Source organism: Eucalyptus grandis, chromosome 2 (genome assembly GCF_016545825.1).
Source record: "Eucalyptus grandis isolate ANBG69807.140 chromosome 2, ASM1654582v1, whole genome shotgun sequence".
Lineage (NCBI taxonomy): Eukaryota > Viridiplantae > Streptophyta > Magnoliopsida > Myrtales > Myrtaceae > Eucalyptus > Eucalyptus grandis.
This window is the reverse complement of record NC_052613.1, coordinates 51,051,460-51,067,413: the sequence shown is the minus strand read 5'-3', so window position 1 is coordinate 51,067,413 and position 15,954 is coordinate 51,051,460. Positions and strand designations below refer to the sequence as shown.

The 15,954-nt window shown below is 38.4% G+C and overlaps 1 protein-coding gene across 1 annotated transcript; it reads left to right on the top strand.

The window, feature by feature from the left end:
• Nucleotides 1-7,991: 7,991 nt before the first annotated feature.
• On the top strand, nucleotides 7,992-13,188 carry LOC104433586 (kinectin). The gene is made up of 15 exons (XM_039307190.1): nucleotides 7,992-8,125; nucleotides 8,201-8,245; nucleotides 8,330-8,428; nucleotides 8,518-8,628; nucleotides 9,339-9,533; nucleotides 9,607-9,682; nucleotides 9,969-10,105; nucleotides 10,231-10,290; nucleotides 10,368-10,445; nucleotides 10,942-11,015; nucleotides 11,599-11,675; nucleotides 12,219-12,298; nucleotides 12,397-12,479; nucleotides 12,745-12,814; nucleotides 12,893-13,188. The coding sequence occupies exons 1-15, from the start codon at nucleotides 8,054-8,056 to the stop codon at nucleotides 13,076-13,078; spliced, it is 1,443 nt and encodes a 480-aa protein (XP_039163124.1). The 5' UTR covers nucleotides 7,992-8,053; the 3' UTR covers nucleotides 13,079-13,188.
• Nucleotides 13,189-15,954: the final 2,766 nt, after the last annotated feature.

Genomic DNA, 15,954 nt, shown 5'->3' with positions numbered 1-15,954 from the left:
TTTGCTCCACGGGGTAACTTCACGTTGGGCTCGTGCGCGATTTCAAATATGGAATCGATCCGCCCGCATCGAATTCTTCGTGCCGTCCCCTCACGACAGCTCCAATTCGACTTCCGTCTTGTCTTGTTCTCCGCCGTCGACGCCCAGCAGAAGTCACGGCTCATCAATGTCATTGATATTTCGGTTGATTACAAGATCTGCTAAGGGTAAATTTGCTTCTTCTTCTTCTTTTTCCAGATGTTTAAGGAATTTTCTAGTGTAAACTTTGTGCTAGAGACTTCTAAATTTTATGTACTTCGCAACTTCTTGGGAGTTGTTTTGTACATGTTTCGTGTGCTGATTGGAAGCTAAGGAATCATCTAAAAAAAGCATAAAAGTTTTGTCACTTCCTTCTTACGTGACCATGTTCACTTTTGCTAACAAAGTTCAAGCATCGTAAGGCATCTACTAGTTTATTCCTTTCTCCTTTTTTTTCCCCATTTTGATAATTAAAAGGGCGAGGAAGGACACCAGTGCTATCGACCCCCTCTAGACATTATCATCAAGTTTTATATTCGTTATGAATATCTAGTTTGAATCATGACTGTTTTTCACCACCTTGATTTGAAAGATTTGAGTGTGACCACATAAAACCTTTAGTATTAGATTTAGATGGTATTCCATTAGCTTTTGACTGAAGTTCCACCATGCCCTTCTAAAAAATTGAGTTTTTGCCGTGTTGATAGATTTATGAAAGAGCTAGTAAGTGTCAAAAAGATGTTAGTAATAAAATTTTCGATCGCCCAATTCATCTCACCCTCCTAAAAAGAAATCCTAAAAAGAAAAGCTGGAAATTAAAAAAAAAAAAATCAAATGCATGTGGGTAAGTTATTTTAAATGACAGTTATTAGCCAATTAGTTGATAACACAATTAATGTTGTTAGTTTCGTTAATGAGTTAGGTAAATTTAAGTTGGAGTTAAACGATGTTAACAAAATATGGTAAAAAAAGAAAAAAATGTTTATTAAAAGAAAAATAAATCTGATAAGTGACTAAAACGAGAGGTGATAACCAAAACCAATTAGTAACTTCATCATATAGAAACTATAAGTCATTGTAATTAAGGATGTAGTAAATTCAAGACCTTACTAATAAAGATTAATAAAATGTTTGTAAATGATTATAAAAAGTTGACAAATTTAAATAACCAAAGAAACGCCGCTACATAACTTGAAAAAGAGTTGGTAAACCGATAATATGTCATAACCTAAGAGTAAAATAGTTGGTAAGTCATGCTAATTTAGATTGGCAATCTCTATAGAAAGTTAGTAAATTTAAGAGATTGCTAACCAAGGAAAATAAAAGTTGATAATTCAACAAAAAAATGGTAACTGAAAAGAATTCAATGTTGGTAATGATATAAATTGACGTTCAGTGACCAAAAACCAATTGACAACCTAATCTGACAAGCGCTCATAATTAATTCTCATTTAGGTAGGTAATTTCACATAAGAATGAGTAAATTTTGTATTGTAATAAATTTGATCATTTGCGAACTATCAAAATGTTTAATAGTTTCACAAAGGTGTTGTAGGTTATCAATAAGTTACTTATAAGAGGATTATTGGTTTATCTTTTACCGATACATTGTTAACACTTACAAACATTTATTGAGATTTATTAGTAAGGGAAAATTTTGTATTTTTTTTTTTAGCACAGATTACTAGAATCTTGCCTATGTTAGAAATTTACGACTCACCCTGGAAAACCGCGTACAAGAAAAAAGGTGAAGGTGGACCTCCATTGTCTAGTCAAATAATGGGAATTTGCAACTTTATGTTCCTTTCCAATTTCGTTTTTGGTAATCTCCAATTGAAGTCATAGACTTTCGGGATTCAGTCCATTTGCGTGGAGAAGCCATTTGCGTCCTCTTGGAAAAAATCCCTCGTGTGTAATTCAGCGGAGAAGACGAAGCTCGTGCAGCATGTGCATGTGGTGGCGTTACGACCTCAAACACCAGCATAGTCTTGGAATCCTTGCATTATCTTCACGTGTAAAATGTGTAACCGAGGGGATTTCTCTGTCATCATTATAACATCGCTTTTAAAGTGGCACGTGGAGAATTGCTTGAAATGGTAATTACCAATTAACTTGCCTTCCCTTAATGTGCACAAGGCACTTGTCCTATGATATGTGGTCGGCAATGAGTTTGATCAAGTTTGGGCACGAGTCGAGATGGATCTCGCTATATTTTTTGGTTGGAGCAAGTACAAATTGTCGTTGAGCAATTGGATTCCTCCTCTTTTCCTTTCTTTCTTTTTTCTTTTTTTCATATTCTGAAAGCACAAATTGATGTCTTTTGGATATAATTTTGAATGTTGTAATAATCCTATCTTGTATGTTAATCAAGATGAAGTTCCAATTAAGCTCAAGCATATATTATTCACTTCGTGTAATTATGTCAAAATGAGCGAGCATTAGTTCAAGATAGACTCTCATGACAAATTGAAGCAACCCTAATTAGTTGATTTTGGTATGGTTCTCGATTTTGGGTGTGGCATCTAATCAAACTGAAAAACTTGGCTAGATTGAAAAATTAGACTAAACCTAAAAACTGAAGCAGGTCGAAAATGCAAAAAGTACCAAAGGTGGCTTAATAGTTGTGGTTTTTAGACTTGAAAGGTACCAAACCTATGTTCTTGGAATGCAAAAAGTACCAAAGGTGGCTTAATAGTTGTCGGTTTTAGTCCTGAAAGGTACCAAACCTATGCTCTTGGACCATTTTCATTTGCATTCCAATAAGGTATTATATTGAGTTCTAATCATTATGGATTCTGATTTCTCTCTCTCACTCTCTGCTCTAATTCTCCCACTTATCCACACTTCCTTGATGCAAATCAACCCTTCGAAGCTCATGAGCCTTCTATAGATCGATTGCTTGTCCATAGAAGAAGAATCGAAAATTCGGTCAAATCCATAGACAGTAATTTAATTTTATAGGTTATAATTTATATGTAATCATCGGGAATGATTTGGATGGTAATATGAATATAGAGTTCGAACAATGGAATTGCTAACACTTGAGAATTTGTAGATAAAATGGAAAATTAAGCACTCAAATTTAAGCACTAAATCTTAAAAGTCGTTTCAAAAAAAAAAATCTCAAAAGTCGTTTTATATTGTGATCATTATTGGTATGTTTTAGCAATGCATTAGGAAAAATTCAAATTTTTATCAATTACTTTTTCTATTTAATGAATTAAGCAACTCATGCCTTAATTATCCCATTAAACAATTTTTTCACTTAACGGAATCTTTTATGTCATTGTTAGTTATGATCGTCAAAGAACCTTAATTTCATTAAGTACTATTTTTTTTTCAACGCTCCACAGGGCTGTTGAACGCCCACGGGTAATGTAATCCCCCAACCCCCCAAAAAAAAAATAGGCCCCCTCGTAATTACCTAATGCCTTATCAGTATATGTTGAATTGTCATAAGTTAGGTTGCGTTTGTCCGAATTTGGATTGGGATAGGATAGAATTGACTTTTCGGTTCAATCAATCTATTTCAGTCATTCATCAACAATAGCCAATTCAATTCGAGAATCGTCGAAGGACAATCAATTGGATGGCAAGGGAAAAGTGCCAAAAAGTCATAAACCTTTGGTCTTTGTGCCAATTTAGTCCTAAACCTTTTTTTTATACCAATTTAGTCATAAACCTTTGTACATTGTGTCAATTCAGTCATTTCCGACCAATTTTGGCCGGATTTTGCTGATTGGACGCCGATCAACCGACGTGGCTTGATCGGCGCGACGTAGACATATTTTAATAATATTTTAATATTTTAGATTTTTTTTTAAAAAAAATTTTAAAATTTTTTGTTTTCTTTTTCCTTCTCCTCTTCTTCCTCCGCCCGGTCACCGGACCTCGGCGACCGGCCGAGGCGGCCGCCGCCGGCCACCTTGCGGGTGAGGGTCGAGCCTTATGCTGGGCGGCAGGCAGGACGGCGCACCCGACGTCGGGGAGGAACAACGACAGCTTGCGTTGGGCTCCAAGCGTAAGAACGGCAGTATATCTGCATCGGGGTAACGGCAGTAGCGAGCTCAGCATGGCGGGGCTCGCGGCTGGTCGACGGGGAGGCAATAGGTGAGGCCGTGGCGGCGACAGGAGGCGTCGGGCGGCGGAGGCCTCACACGGTTGGGGTCTCCCTTTCTCTTCGGATCTGCCCTGCCCCAGGGCTTTTTTTCTCTCTCACAGTTCGGATCTCGCTCTCGGACCCCCCACCTCACCAGATCCGGCGAGGGCGACCCTTGCCCATGGCCAGCGAGGTGGCCGGCCGTGGCGGCCTCGCCCGGCCGGCCGTCGCCTCTCTCGGCCGCCGAGGTCCGGCGATCGACCGGAGGAAGAAGAGAAAAAAAAGATAAAAAAAAAGATTCAAAAAAGAAAAAGAAAAAATTCAAAAAATTCAAATATTATTAAAATGTGTCAACGTCGGCCATTGGTCAGGCCACGTCAGCCGGCCAACGTCCAGTCAGCAAAATCCGGTCAAAATTGACCGGAAAGGATTGAATTGGCACAACGTACAAAGGTTTAGGACTAAATCAGTACCAAAAAAAGGTTTATGACTAAATCGATACAAAGACAAAATGTTTATGACTTTTTTGGCACTTTTCCCGGATGGCGATGATAATTGGCGTTGGTTAGAAACGATGATGATTGCACAATGACTATGAGTGACAGGCTATTATGGTGGTGGTTCTTGTGTGGTGGCCGGTGAAGCTGGACTCCATCACTCAATTGTTGGAAAGAAATTGTTATATTTATTTATTTATTTATTTCTTAACTTTTTTTATCCAATCAAAGTCTATCCTATTTGCTAGCTTCAAATTTTTTATCCAACATTTTGTTTGGGTTTATCTGATCTAGAGACATCACCAAACATTAAATATGATATTTTGGAGTGCCGAACACCTAAAGTGCCAAAATTTGGTACGAATTGACACTTAAGTGTTAAAAGTTATAAAAGTGACATTTAAGTGTCAAAATCGGAGCAAAATGAATCACTTAAGTGCTAATGGCTAGAAAATCCGGCTAAAAGTTGACATGGGGATTTTCCGATAAGACAAGTGCAAAATGATGTCATTTTGCGCACAGACGTGACTAGATAAGTGTAAAAACGATGTTGTTTTGTTGGTAACATGGATAAATAATTAATATGAAATTAATTAAATTAAATTTAAAACTAAATTCATATATAAAAAAAAAGGAGATGGAGATTGCAGGCAGCGAAGGCTGAGCCCTTAGCCGCGTGAAACTATTCATCTTCTCCCTTTCTCTTTTTATTTATTTTTATTTTTTTAAATTTAAAATTTATAATATAATTTAATTAAATTTTATATTAAAATTCAACTCCATGCAAAAAAAGACGTCATTTTGCGTTTTTTTGCTAAATCAACTCTTCGACGAGCCAAGTAGGTGAGCAAAATTAATGAAAAATTGCCACGTAAAATTTTTAGTGGGGCTCAATGGAGATGACACTCAAGTGTGTCATTTTTCAAAAAAATGGTACTTAAAGTATCACTTTCTTAACTTTCGGCACTTAATATCCCATTTATCAAGTTTCGGCACTTGGGTTGTACTTTTGTCTGTTTTGTTATCATTTCCAATCTCAAATCCAGATTATCAAAGGTAACTCGCGGCACTAACCCTTCATAATTGTGCCTGGTTATTATATTTTTCCTGAAAGTCCGTATAAATAGCCAGTAAACAACCCTCGTTTTCATAATTATTTATAAATCAAAGTAGGTGAATATCTCGGCTTGTGGAGCTTTCCACGAAAAATCACAAAAGCACCCCAAAACTATCTTAGTATGTTTCCTAAGATTTCCCTCAATAATCTCAAAAAGCCCTCTATCGGTTAATAATTTACAAATCAAAGTAGGTAAATCGGGACAAATCCCCACAAATGGTAATTAGAGTAGTGCGTGAGTCACGTGACTACGATTTATCCCATCGCTCATAACATACTTAGTATAACTTTTAATCCTCACGAGTCAAGTCAACATAGACTCTTGTGTCAATGATCACATGGATGGTCCAAATTTTATCAAAAAATGTCATATATATCAAGAAAGTATAAAATTCACTCGTGATAAAATTGAAATAGCTAAGGACTGCGTATCAAATTATTGAACTTTTCACCTCGTCACACGACAAAAGAGTTGGAGTAAAAAACTCGCGTGGCGGGCGCAGCCAACGGGAGGAATCAATCAGCACCCCGCGCTCCAGTCTCATCCACGCGGACCCTCCAAAGAAACCCAATCGCGCGAAGATTTCAGACGCGCGGTCGGGCTTCGCCCCCGTCCCAGATCTGGAATCTTCTCTTTTTATGCTTTTTGTTGAGAGATGAGCTGTTAACCTTGTCCACCGGAAAAAACAAGGGCTGACACATCGCGACGTCGCAATGTCTCCACCACGACAATTCGATGTCACGTACGATTAAGATCGATGGTCGCGACATTCACTCCGCAACGCCCCACCATGACCAACCGGCGAAAACAATTGAAAACTTTAGGGTAAAAAAACAAATCGAAAACTTCATTCCTACGAAGTTTTTTGTACGTCAGTTGAGCGACGGCTACTGAAATGTAGAAGTTAAAAGTTCCGACCTAATAATTTTACGAGTTGATCAAATAATCAAACAATTGAAAATTCATCCCCATAAATCGCGAGATTCCAAATTGATTTTATGTGATCGTCAACAGCTTGAGATCAAGATAGAAGAAAAGTAATTCTTTGCGGATTTCTTAATCGAAGTTGATATCATTGCCATTTTGAAAGGATCGGAAATGTAGGCTTGACTCGATGCATAGAAACCAAACTCAAAATATCGTTGAGTCATCGTGAAGATATGGGTTGCAAGGTTTTACATGACCTTCAACAAGCTGATTCTATGGACTCGTGTTTCTAAATTATGAAAAGAAAAAGTTGGAACCCAAAAGATCGAAGTGGAACGGGAAAATTTTGCCTTGAGAATTATCGCTATTTTCATTTTTGAAGGAAAAAAAGAAATTAGGAGAAGGTGCTGGAAACACTAATGATTGCTTAACAATAAAAATGGATTTGTCCCGAAATTGAAACTTCATATGTTGAAAAGTCTAATACCTAATGCAAAAAGATCAATGTACCCACTGATATCGAGTTACCGACGTAACTTTTGTAAATTTTGCAAAACTTGTAATTTAACTTTTATTCATATTTAAAACCTTTCAATAAAATCTATTGTTGATTTTTTAAATTAGGAAGAAAGTTCCCGAGTGAAAATCAAAAGTAATCGATAAATGCGCTAGTTACAAATTTCTCGACCGCGAAAGTTTGTGTCAAATTCCCGATCAAGAAAAAAAGAAAAAGAAAAAAGAAGCCTATGTTGATTTCTTGAATCTTGACCGTTGAGAGCAAAAATGATGTTTATCTTACTTGATAGAGTGGGGAGGCGCTATCGTGAAATTGAAGTCGGCCCAGATCGAGTTATTGAGACTAGATCGCATGATCACGGATCACTGCAAGGATTAAAATCCCAACTCCTAAAATGGTGTTTCCACACAAAGGATAGCATCCTTGGGGGAAAATTTTGTTTGTTTAAAAGAGTTCTTCTACCTTTTAATAAGTATTCCTCATCTCATTAAATCACTACAGTAACGAATTTTGCTGATGCGAATTTGACACTACTAAAAAATTATTGACGTTTGTTTTGCTTGGGAGAAAAATTATACAATTCCTTTTTTCTAATAGTAGACATTACTTAATTACAATTAGGCAGTGTATAGATCAAATCGATGGATTCTACGTAAATCGCAAACGATTTGTGTTACCCCGGGTCGTATTCTTGTTTGTAATTCATATTAATTCCTGTGGCAATCTCATTTCAAGTGAAATCTTTGCCTTGTATCAAAACCGCGAAAGTATAGAAAAGGCCCTCCAAGAACGAAGTCGTTTTGCCGAGCCGAGGCCTGGTTTTGCTTCTTCTTCTTCTAGCGTCCGTCGCGCCGGTCGGCAGTTTTTGGAGGGAAAAATGGAGGTGCTCAAACTGTCCAAGTTCAAGCTCCAGCTGCGAGCCCTAGTCACCGAAGCTCGCGATCTCAGGGTAAAACATTCCGCAATTTCTTCCGATAAATCTCCCTCTCTCTCTCTGATTCGAATCAGCTTCGGACGTCTGCAGGAGAGGGAGCGATCGGCAACCGAGCAGCTTCACGCGCTAATGCAGGTCCGACGACTGTTGAGTCCAGCCTTCGCATCGATTCGCCGGCCTTCGCCCTGAAGTTTTTGTTTCGATGATGCTCCGATGCAGAAGCAGAAGCAAAACGACGAGGAGCGCGGTCGAGAGCTGCAGGAATTGCAAGCCGAGCTGGCTTCGTCCGTCGAGGCGCGCCAGAAGATCGAGCGGAAGGTGGAGCGATTTCTTTTCCGAGAAACCTTTTCGCGGTCGATTTTCTCTCGGGAAAACGAGCGTCATCGGCTTATAAGTGATTTCTGCAGATGAATCGTCTCCGGGACGACAACGCTTTGCTCGAGAGCAGGCAAAAAGAGCTCAAGGCGACTATACAGAAGTTGCTTCAGTCCAGAGATGATTTCATAAATGCTTACCGGGTTCGCTTCAGTTGGCCACGCTTTTGTATCGTTTTCTTTTCTCGTTGAAACTTCCTTCCTTGCAAAAGATTGCGACTCTGGCGCTGATCATAAGTTTCCTTGTGAATGCGACTGAGCTTGAAAAGCAGAGCTGCTCGATATGTGGTAATGTGCGATTGATTTGCACATGAAACTATCTCCAGGAATTGTAAATGGCATTTTCCTGAATGGTCTTTAGTCTCTCGTCGGCGGTCATGTTGATGGCCTTAGGGGCAATGTTAGCAAGATATATTGTTTTGGTTGTACTTCGATTGATGAAGATGACATAGAGGCCACCCAGACTTTCACTTTGACTACTCTTTGCAACTCTAGGGAATATGAAGTTTGTGGTTGAGGCATAGCACATGGTCGGTGTGAAATGCTATAATTATGTCAGTCGAGCTGGTCTTGTTGTAAGACTGTTATTCCACTGATTGAAACGTCTGGAGCCAGTGGATTTCATCTGAATGCGAATCTGTGTCAGTGAACTTTGATTTGGGCTTGCTATGTTGAGGGTGCAATGTCTAGGCTGATTATCTAAATGTTGTCACGGCCAGAATGGAAATTCTGGGTGATTTTTGTGATTTACATAAATGACTTCGACAATTTTCATAATTTTACTTCCCAATATCTTGGACTGATATGCCAAAAATTGACTTATACTGAAGTTTGTTAAATTCATCAATATGCAGGAGTCAACTTGTGAAATGAGCCGTTCCATAGAAACCAGGGACAGAAAGCTTTCTCTGCTATCAGAGAAGTTAAATTCTCACATTATGTTATTTGATTCGATAGAAAAGGAGGCACTTTCCATCAAGCAAGTCATGGATAGCGTGAAGGACCTTATCAGTAACAAAGAGGAATTGGGCACGTGTATTTCTGAATCTTAACTGATTTAGGGAAATTTATTAAGTGCTGTAAAACTTATTATTCCACGAGCATCATTTTCTTCTGTCCTAATTTTGTTTGCTACATACAGTATCTGGCTTGAAGAGCAAAGTCAACGAGGTCTGTGCGTTTGAGAAGTTGTTTATAGGTAGTTTCTGCACCTTGATTCACCAAACAAGTTGAATATTTCTATGCTGGTTATTAAATGAAGCTGGCTTCAAAAGCCTTATAGACAATCGGAGATAGTGTAAGAGATATTTAGGGTTGTAATAAGTACATCAGCGGGTTCTTAAGGTTTAATTATTATCTCTGTACAAGTTAAAGTAATATTGACCTTATGTAATTAAGGCAACGGTATCTACTTGTTATCGAAACTATGATCCCAAAGCATGTTTCAGCCGTTTGTTGTAAGAAATATATTTCATGATTTACAGAAAGGATTAATTATCTGGAAAACAAGGTTAAAAATGATGAGGAGGAGTTGAAGAGGAAAGATGGAATCATTGCCCAGCTTGAAGAACAATTGGAAGCTGCAAAAGTTAGCAACAGTCACCAAACTCAGATGGAAGAGATATCCACCATCTGTCTGTTTCATTCATAGAATTTAGTTGTTCATTTATCTTAAGATATCTGTAAGTTAATTTGTTCTTTTATCTGAAGGTATTTGTTACGGTTGTTTTCATTTGACCTCCTTACCTTCAAAAGGCCCTGTTTGAGAAGGATGTTGTCATCCAAAACTTGGTTAGTGAGAAAAAGGTATTTTCTTTAGCTGCTCATTGTTGTTTCTTATTTTTACCTGTTAGTACTGACCTCCTTGACATGCTAAATCAAAGGGACTGCTCTTGGAAGTGGGAAGTTTGGCAATTGTGCTGCAGAAGATTCAGGACACTATTCAAATTATGAATAAGGAGGTCAGATACTGGAAACTGGCTTCTTATTTGTGCCCATTTTCTGAAAAATGCTGCTCATGAGTTCTCAACTATATCTCATATGCCTATTATTATAAATTGAACTGACGTATACAGCTATGTTCGCGTGGTCACTGTCTACCTTTACAAATGTTTATCTTGCAGCTGAAGCTCATAAATTGCACAAATTCTGTCTTCTTAATGTTTAATTAGTGGAACTTACCAAGAAAATGTGAATGGAATGTTTATTTTGGCTCAACGGTTTTTAAACTCAGGAGAATGTTTGGAAAGTAGTTGATATGCTTGATCAGTCAAGTAACTTTGTTTAATTATTTGTCAAAGTTTTGGTGTTACTCTCTATAGCACATTGTCATGTCTTTAGAATCTTCTGATAGATTAGCTACTGAATATTACTGTATTCCTATTCATGTGAAATTTCAACGACATTTATAGTGTTTTTGTATCATCCTTTTTGTGAATGGAAATGGCTATTTTCCAGGACAAGAACAAATTTTCATCAATTGTGGAATGCAAAGAAAATTTTGGTATGGTTATGCCAAATGAAAACACTGGGTAAGTTCTATGGACTCTTGACATGTCCATTGGAGTTTCATTCGTTTTCAAGGGCAGCAATGTATTTTCCCAGATCAAATTGCTATTATGATAAAAAACCTCTCTCCACCGTTTGAATTTTAATTGCTTAAGGATGCAGGATGGCAATTAATAGTAGCATCTTTCTTAGCTGGTAGAAGTCTTTTTTTGTAAGAAGAACATCTACATGTCAAATGATGAAATATCTGGAGACCATATTGCTAAAGGCACCAACTCACCAAGAATAATATAAGCAAGCGGTGTAGATGTTTGTGGCTTGATAGATGCAGGATTAAAATTATACAATCAGCCATGACAAGATTGAGAACTATTGACTGAGGAGACTGACTACTCTTTATATTTATTCTAACTACTTTTTGTATACAAGAACAGTCCATAGAGCATATTTAATCAGGTGCTTCTTCTCTTTGCTGATTTGGCCTGTAATGTAGTTCTGACGTTCTGGTTTTCCCATCACCAAATGCATCCAATCAAAAGATGCTTCATGAACTTTTTTTCTAGTAGAGATTTTCTTTATGCTGTACATTTAATCTTTATATATCAGGACTGAGGAAGATGTTCAAATGACTGATTCAAGATCTGCAATTGAGGGTTGTCAAGAAGGTGCTGCAGCAAATTCAGGTTCACTGTGCCCCTTTCTACATTGGCTCCTCGCTTACTCAGCTAGCGATAACATTTAGATGGAGAAGTATAACAAGAGTATGGGAAACGTACAAGATTGGGTAAACCTGCAGCTAGATAGTAGGAAACCAAGTGCTACAAATTCTCATGGTCTTCTGAGATAAACTCAATTTTTCACCCAAAAAAAAAAAAAATCAATTATTCCCTTTAAAAAACCGTTTGATTTGGACATTCTTTTTGGTGGCATTAGTCTCCTGCTTAAAAGAATCCAGTCACATGGTGTGATCAAACTTGTGTGTTTTCTCCATGGGGAAACTTTCAAACAGTTAGCAGTGACATTTATCATGAAAAAACTGTTGCATTTTGAGGAGATGAACCTTGTGTTTTCAATTATTTTGTCTGAATTACTGTGAACAAACGTAAATTAAATGCTCTGTATGCGCATGCATGCAAGTGGGTCCGCATGTATGTGTGCATTTACGTTGAGTGTGTCATTCCTCAGACCATGTGCAGCTGCCATATTCACGTTTTCTCCGAATGCAGAATCCTCTTGTTGTCAAAAGCATAACTCATATTGGAACCTCTTGCAGGAGGATAATCACTTGAACTCCCGCACCTCTGAGGCAAGTAATATACTGCAAATATCTTGGGAGTTGAGAAGTCTATCGTTTTCCTTTCAAAAAATGAATTTCTAACTGTCATGTGGATATGTTACCGACAGTTTGCTTGTTCTCCTACAAAGTCAGCCTGCTCGGACCTCGATCAGCGGATCATGGTCGAAATATGTCTACCCATGATGAGAAGGTATGGCATTCTCACATTTGACACGCTAGCTAGTAAGATGCTAAGGGGTGCGGCTATTATAATGCTGAATTAGGGAACTGAACATGTACGGATTTTTTGAAATATGACAGAATGAAATGTGGAATGGTGCCCAAGGATCCATTTAGCTTATTGGGCTAAAAAATAGGCTTATTAATTACGTTGTTGTATGACAGCTCAAGAAAACTCGGGCCATGTGAATCTCAAGACCCCCCACTATTAAAGCTCTTTGCTCACTTTAATGCAGGACACCGATAGAACGTTTTCGCACCTCTTGGAGTCAGAGTGCTCGACAACCCAAGCAGAAGCCTCGGAAGGTTACCCTCGTTTTTCGTTTTCTACTACTCAGATGCAATCGACGGTCTGCTGAGTAATGGAAGTGTACCGAATTTCAGGAGCAAAGCTTTGACGCGTTCGGAATGCATTTGTGGAACCGCGACCGATGGAAAAAGGGAAGCCCGTGTGCAAGTTTTTCTTTACTTTGCTCGAAGTTTCGAAGTTCAGCTTGCGAGCATTGTAGCCTTTCCCTTCACGGGAACTTCCTATTGGGGGAACGGATAATGGTGCAACCTCCGAAGTAGGGTCAGAATATGCGTGGATGTTGCTCATCTAATGGTCCATTTTTCACAAGAAAAGCGCACAAAACACGGCGCGATTCTCAGATCCTAATAAAGTGGTAGACATTTTGTCATGTATTGTCAAAAAGAAAAAGTGAAATTTTCCGGTACTTCAAAGATAGACCAGTTACGGAATTACTGTAGGCAAAAGGCTGATAGCAGCTATGTAGCTTTGAAATCATCAGTTGAGTTCACCGGGACCTTTGGAGGATTTCAACACCATGAAGGCATAGGTAAGAAAAAAGTGGGAAAACTTCTGAATCTTCTGGATCTTTTCCTTTTATGGGTGATTGATTTACCCTTTAAGTCAGTACACGTCAATTAGAATAAACAGTTTCGTTAAGTGCAAATAATAGGAAACTGCTTCATTAAAGGCATGTATTATTTTTTCGAATTTTTTTATTGAATTTTCTTTTCCTTTTGCATTTCTTCACTTTTCTTTCGTTTTTTTTTTTTTTCATATCTCATTGTGACTAGCCAGAATTGTAATATCATAGATTCACCTATATCTCGCCCATGTCAAAGCGAAGCGAAGTGAGGGTTGTGGCAAGGGCTTTGGGGCCTTGCCTAGAGGTTGGCAAGTTCAGAACCCTCACTCTCATTGATCATGATGGAATAGAAAAAGAAAATAAGGGAAGAAGAAGAAAAAATTATAAATTTTTTAAAAAATATTTAATAATAAAAAGAATTATTTATCGTATTATGTAGGATAATCAACGTCTACATTAGTAAGATAGACTTAAGAAAAAATATGAAAATATGTATAATTAAATTAATTAAATTGAAAATTTTATGGTTGAATTAGTATTTGTGAAATAGGGTCAACACTCTTATTTTTTAATTTTCCCTTCATAAGGCGATAGGAGGGTCACATTAGGCGAGAAAAGGATGGTTTGGACGTTGGACGGTCTATAATTCCTTGATAGATGTGATGTCAAGTCATTTAATGCGTGAATTAATTAATTTAAGCCAGGACAATAAATACCAACTGACACTTGCTTTTGCTTTCTCGTGCTAAAGGACTAAATAAATGATTTGTTTGACGAAGTCCCGACGTGCATCCATTGGATTTCGCAAAAAGAAAAAGAAAAAAGTGCATCGATTGGAGTTAAATAAAATCCATTTTGATTGAGAAGACGATTTCCTGCCTCCCGGAGTAATGGGAAGCTCCTCGCAAATCGAACTCTACTTTTTCATGGCAAAGAATGACTATTTTCTATTAGATTTCATTAAAGCTTCCCGCATTTATCAAATGACTATCAGTTGTACTTCGCAATTCGAAAACCACCCCCCCGACTTTACATCTGTAATCGGTATTTTGAAAATTGACTCTGTTGATGCCGTCGAACTATTCGCCGGTTACCGAAAAAGCACAGTAGCTGGGTTAAGCTGGCAACCTAGCATTGGTCGATGGGGGAAAGGGACTTTTAATACACACTTTAGTGCAACATTAACGTGAAGCATGAGGTTAATAAATCAAATGAAATTCGTGCGCTTTCTTTCTTATGATGAAATTCAAGCGTAGGTCTCGTATCTTGATATATTGTTAGATTAATGGATGAAGTTTCTGACGATATTTTAGAAACTTGATTTATGGGAAATTGGGCGCGACGAGGGAGCCACTTAGCTTTGAGCAAACCGGTTCTCATGGCGATTCGACAAAATGCGATCCGCCTAATGGGCAGAAGCAAGGCCTGCTTCAGGTTCAGGCATTGAAAACTATTCGGAGGGACCGACGTAGACGATAAAAACAGAGACAAAGAACCAAATGGTGGTGGAGTGGTTGGGAACCTGTGCTCTGTACTGTACTCTTTTTCTTTATTTGAAAAGGACCAACATAGACGATGTGACATGGAACAGCTGGCCTTTAGCACTGGGCCATATTTTCCTTCCCACGAGGTCGACCTCGTCTTTTTGAGTTTTTCCTACCCTCATTTTTGTTAATATCTGTCGACGTTTGGCGCGATTTCTTTACTTTTGTTTCTTGGTTTTTCTGTTAAATTTTCCAACGATATCGCTTTTAGAATTGATAGTCAAATCATTCTGACAATTCTTTAAATTAAGATGACTTGTTGGGTTTAGACAACAAATCGAAATGCGCTATATGATTGGCTCAAAAATCAAACCAAACATGCGGATAGGAAGGCACCCTTTTGTGTTTGTGCCTGATGCTACTAAAGAAGTGTCTTGAGTCCTAATTATTATTATTTTTCCACTTAAGATCAGCTGATTTTCTTGCCTCGTTGAATGGAACTCGCGGATGGTTGTGAGCTAGAGCTGTAATTAGTCTTGACATACGGATGAAAAGATGCGTCCTTAAATCTCACCTAAAGTAGGCCTGCGGTGGGCCGAGTGGCCACCTCCATTATTAAACGATCGATGAGACATGGTGGGTGGTCTGTCATTACTAGGGTCAGGCACTCGTGCATACTTGTCCTAGTTACTCGGCATTTTCAGATGTATTGTCTATGCTTTCAATGCCCATCTCAACCGTGAATTCCTACATCCACAATTCGAACCATTTCGTGCATCAATTCAAGCTCAAATTAAAGACAATCTCAGTACAGTCCCGAGCTAGCGACCCAATGAAGTGGAACTCATTCGTCAACCACTGAAATTCCGCCGAATCCCCGCCGAATCCGATGGGGGGATCGCATCCAAGCAAATAAAATATCCTCCTCACGAGGGAAGGCGATTTTCAACCCTCGACACAAGACCGGGGCCCACCCATAATTAGGTTGTGGCAACCTTTGACAGTGCTCCGCACGCAAAATCAAAACAAAAGCAACCCCCACCACCAACCGTGTCAAAATCGCACTACTTGCCCACACGGACTGTTG

What these genes read in the sequence shown, in the direction of transcription:
- LOC104433586 (XM_039307190.1), top strand. Translation starts at nt 8,054, where the DNA reads ATGGAGGTGCTCAAACTGTCCAAGTTCAAGCTCCAGCTGCGAGCCCTA. An exon ending in GCACGTGTATTTCTGAATCT is followed by an intron (nt 9,534 to 9,606) that starts TAACTGATTTAG and finishes CTTCTGTCCTAA; the next exon opens with TTTTGTTTGCTACATACAGT. An exon ending in CCAAGCAGAAGCCTCGGAAG is followed by an intron (nt 12,815 to 12,892) that starts GTTACCCTCGTT and finishes ACCGAATTTCAG; the next exon opens with GAGCAAAGCTTTGACGCGTT.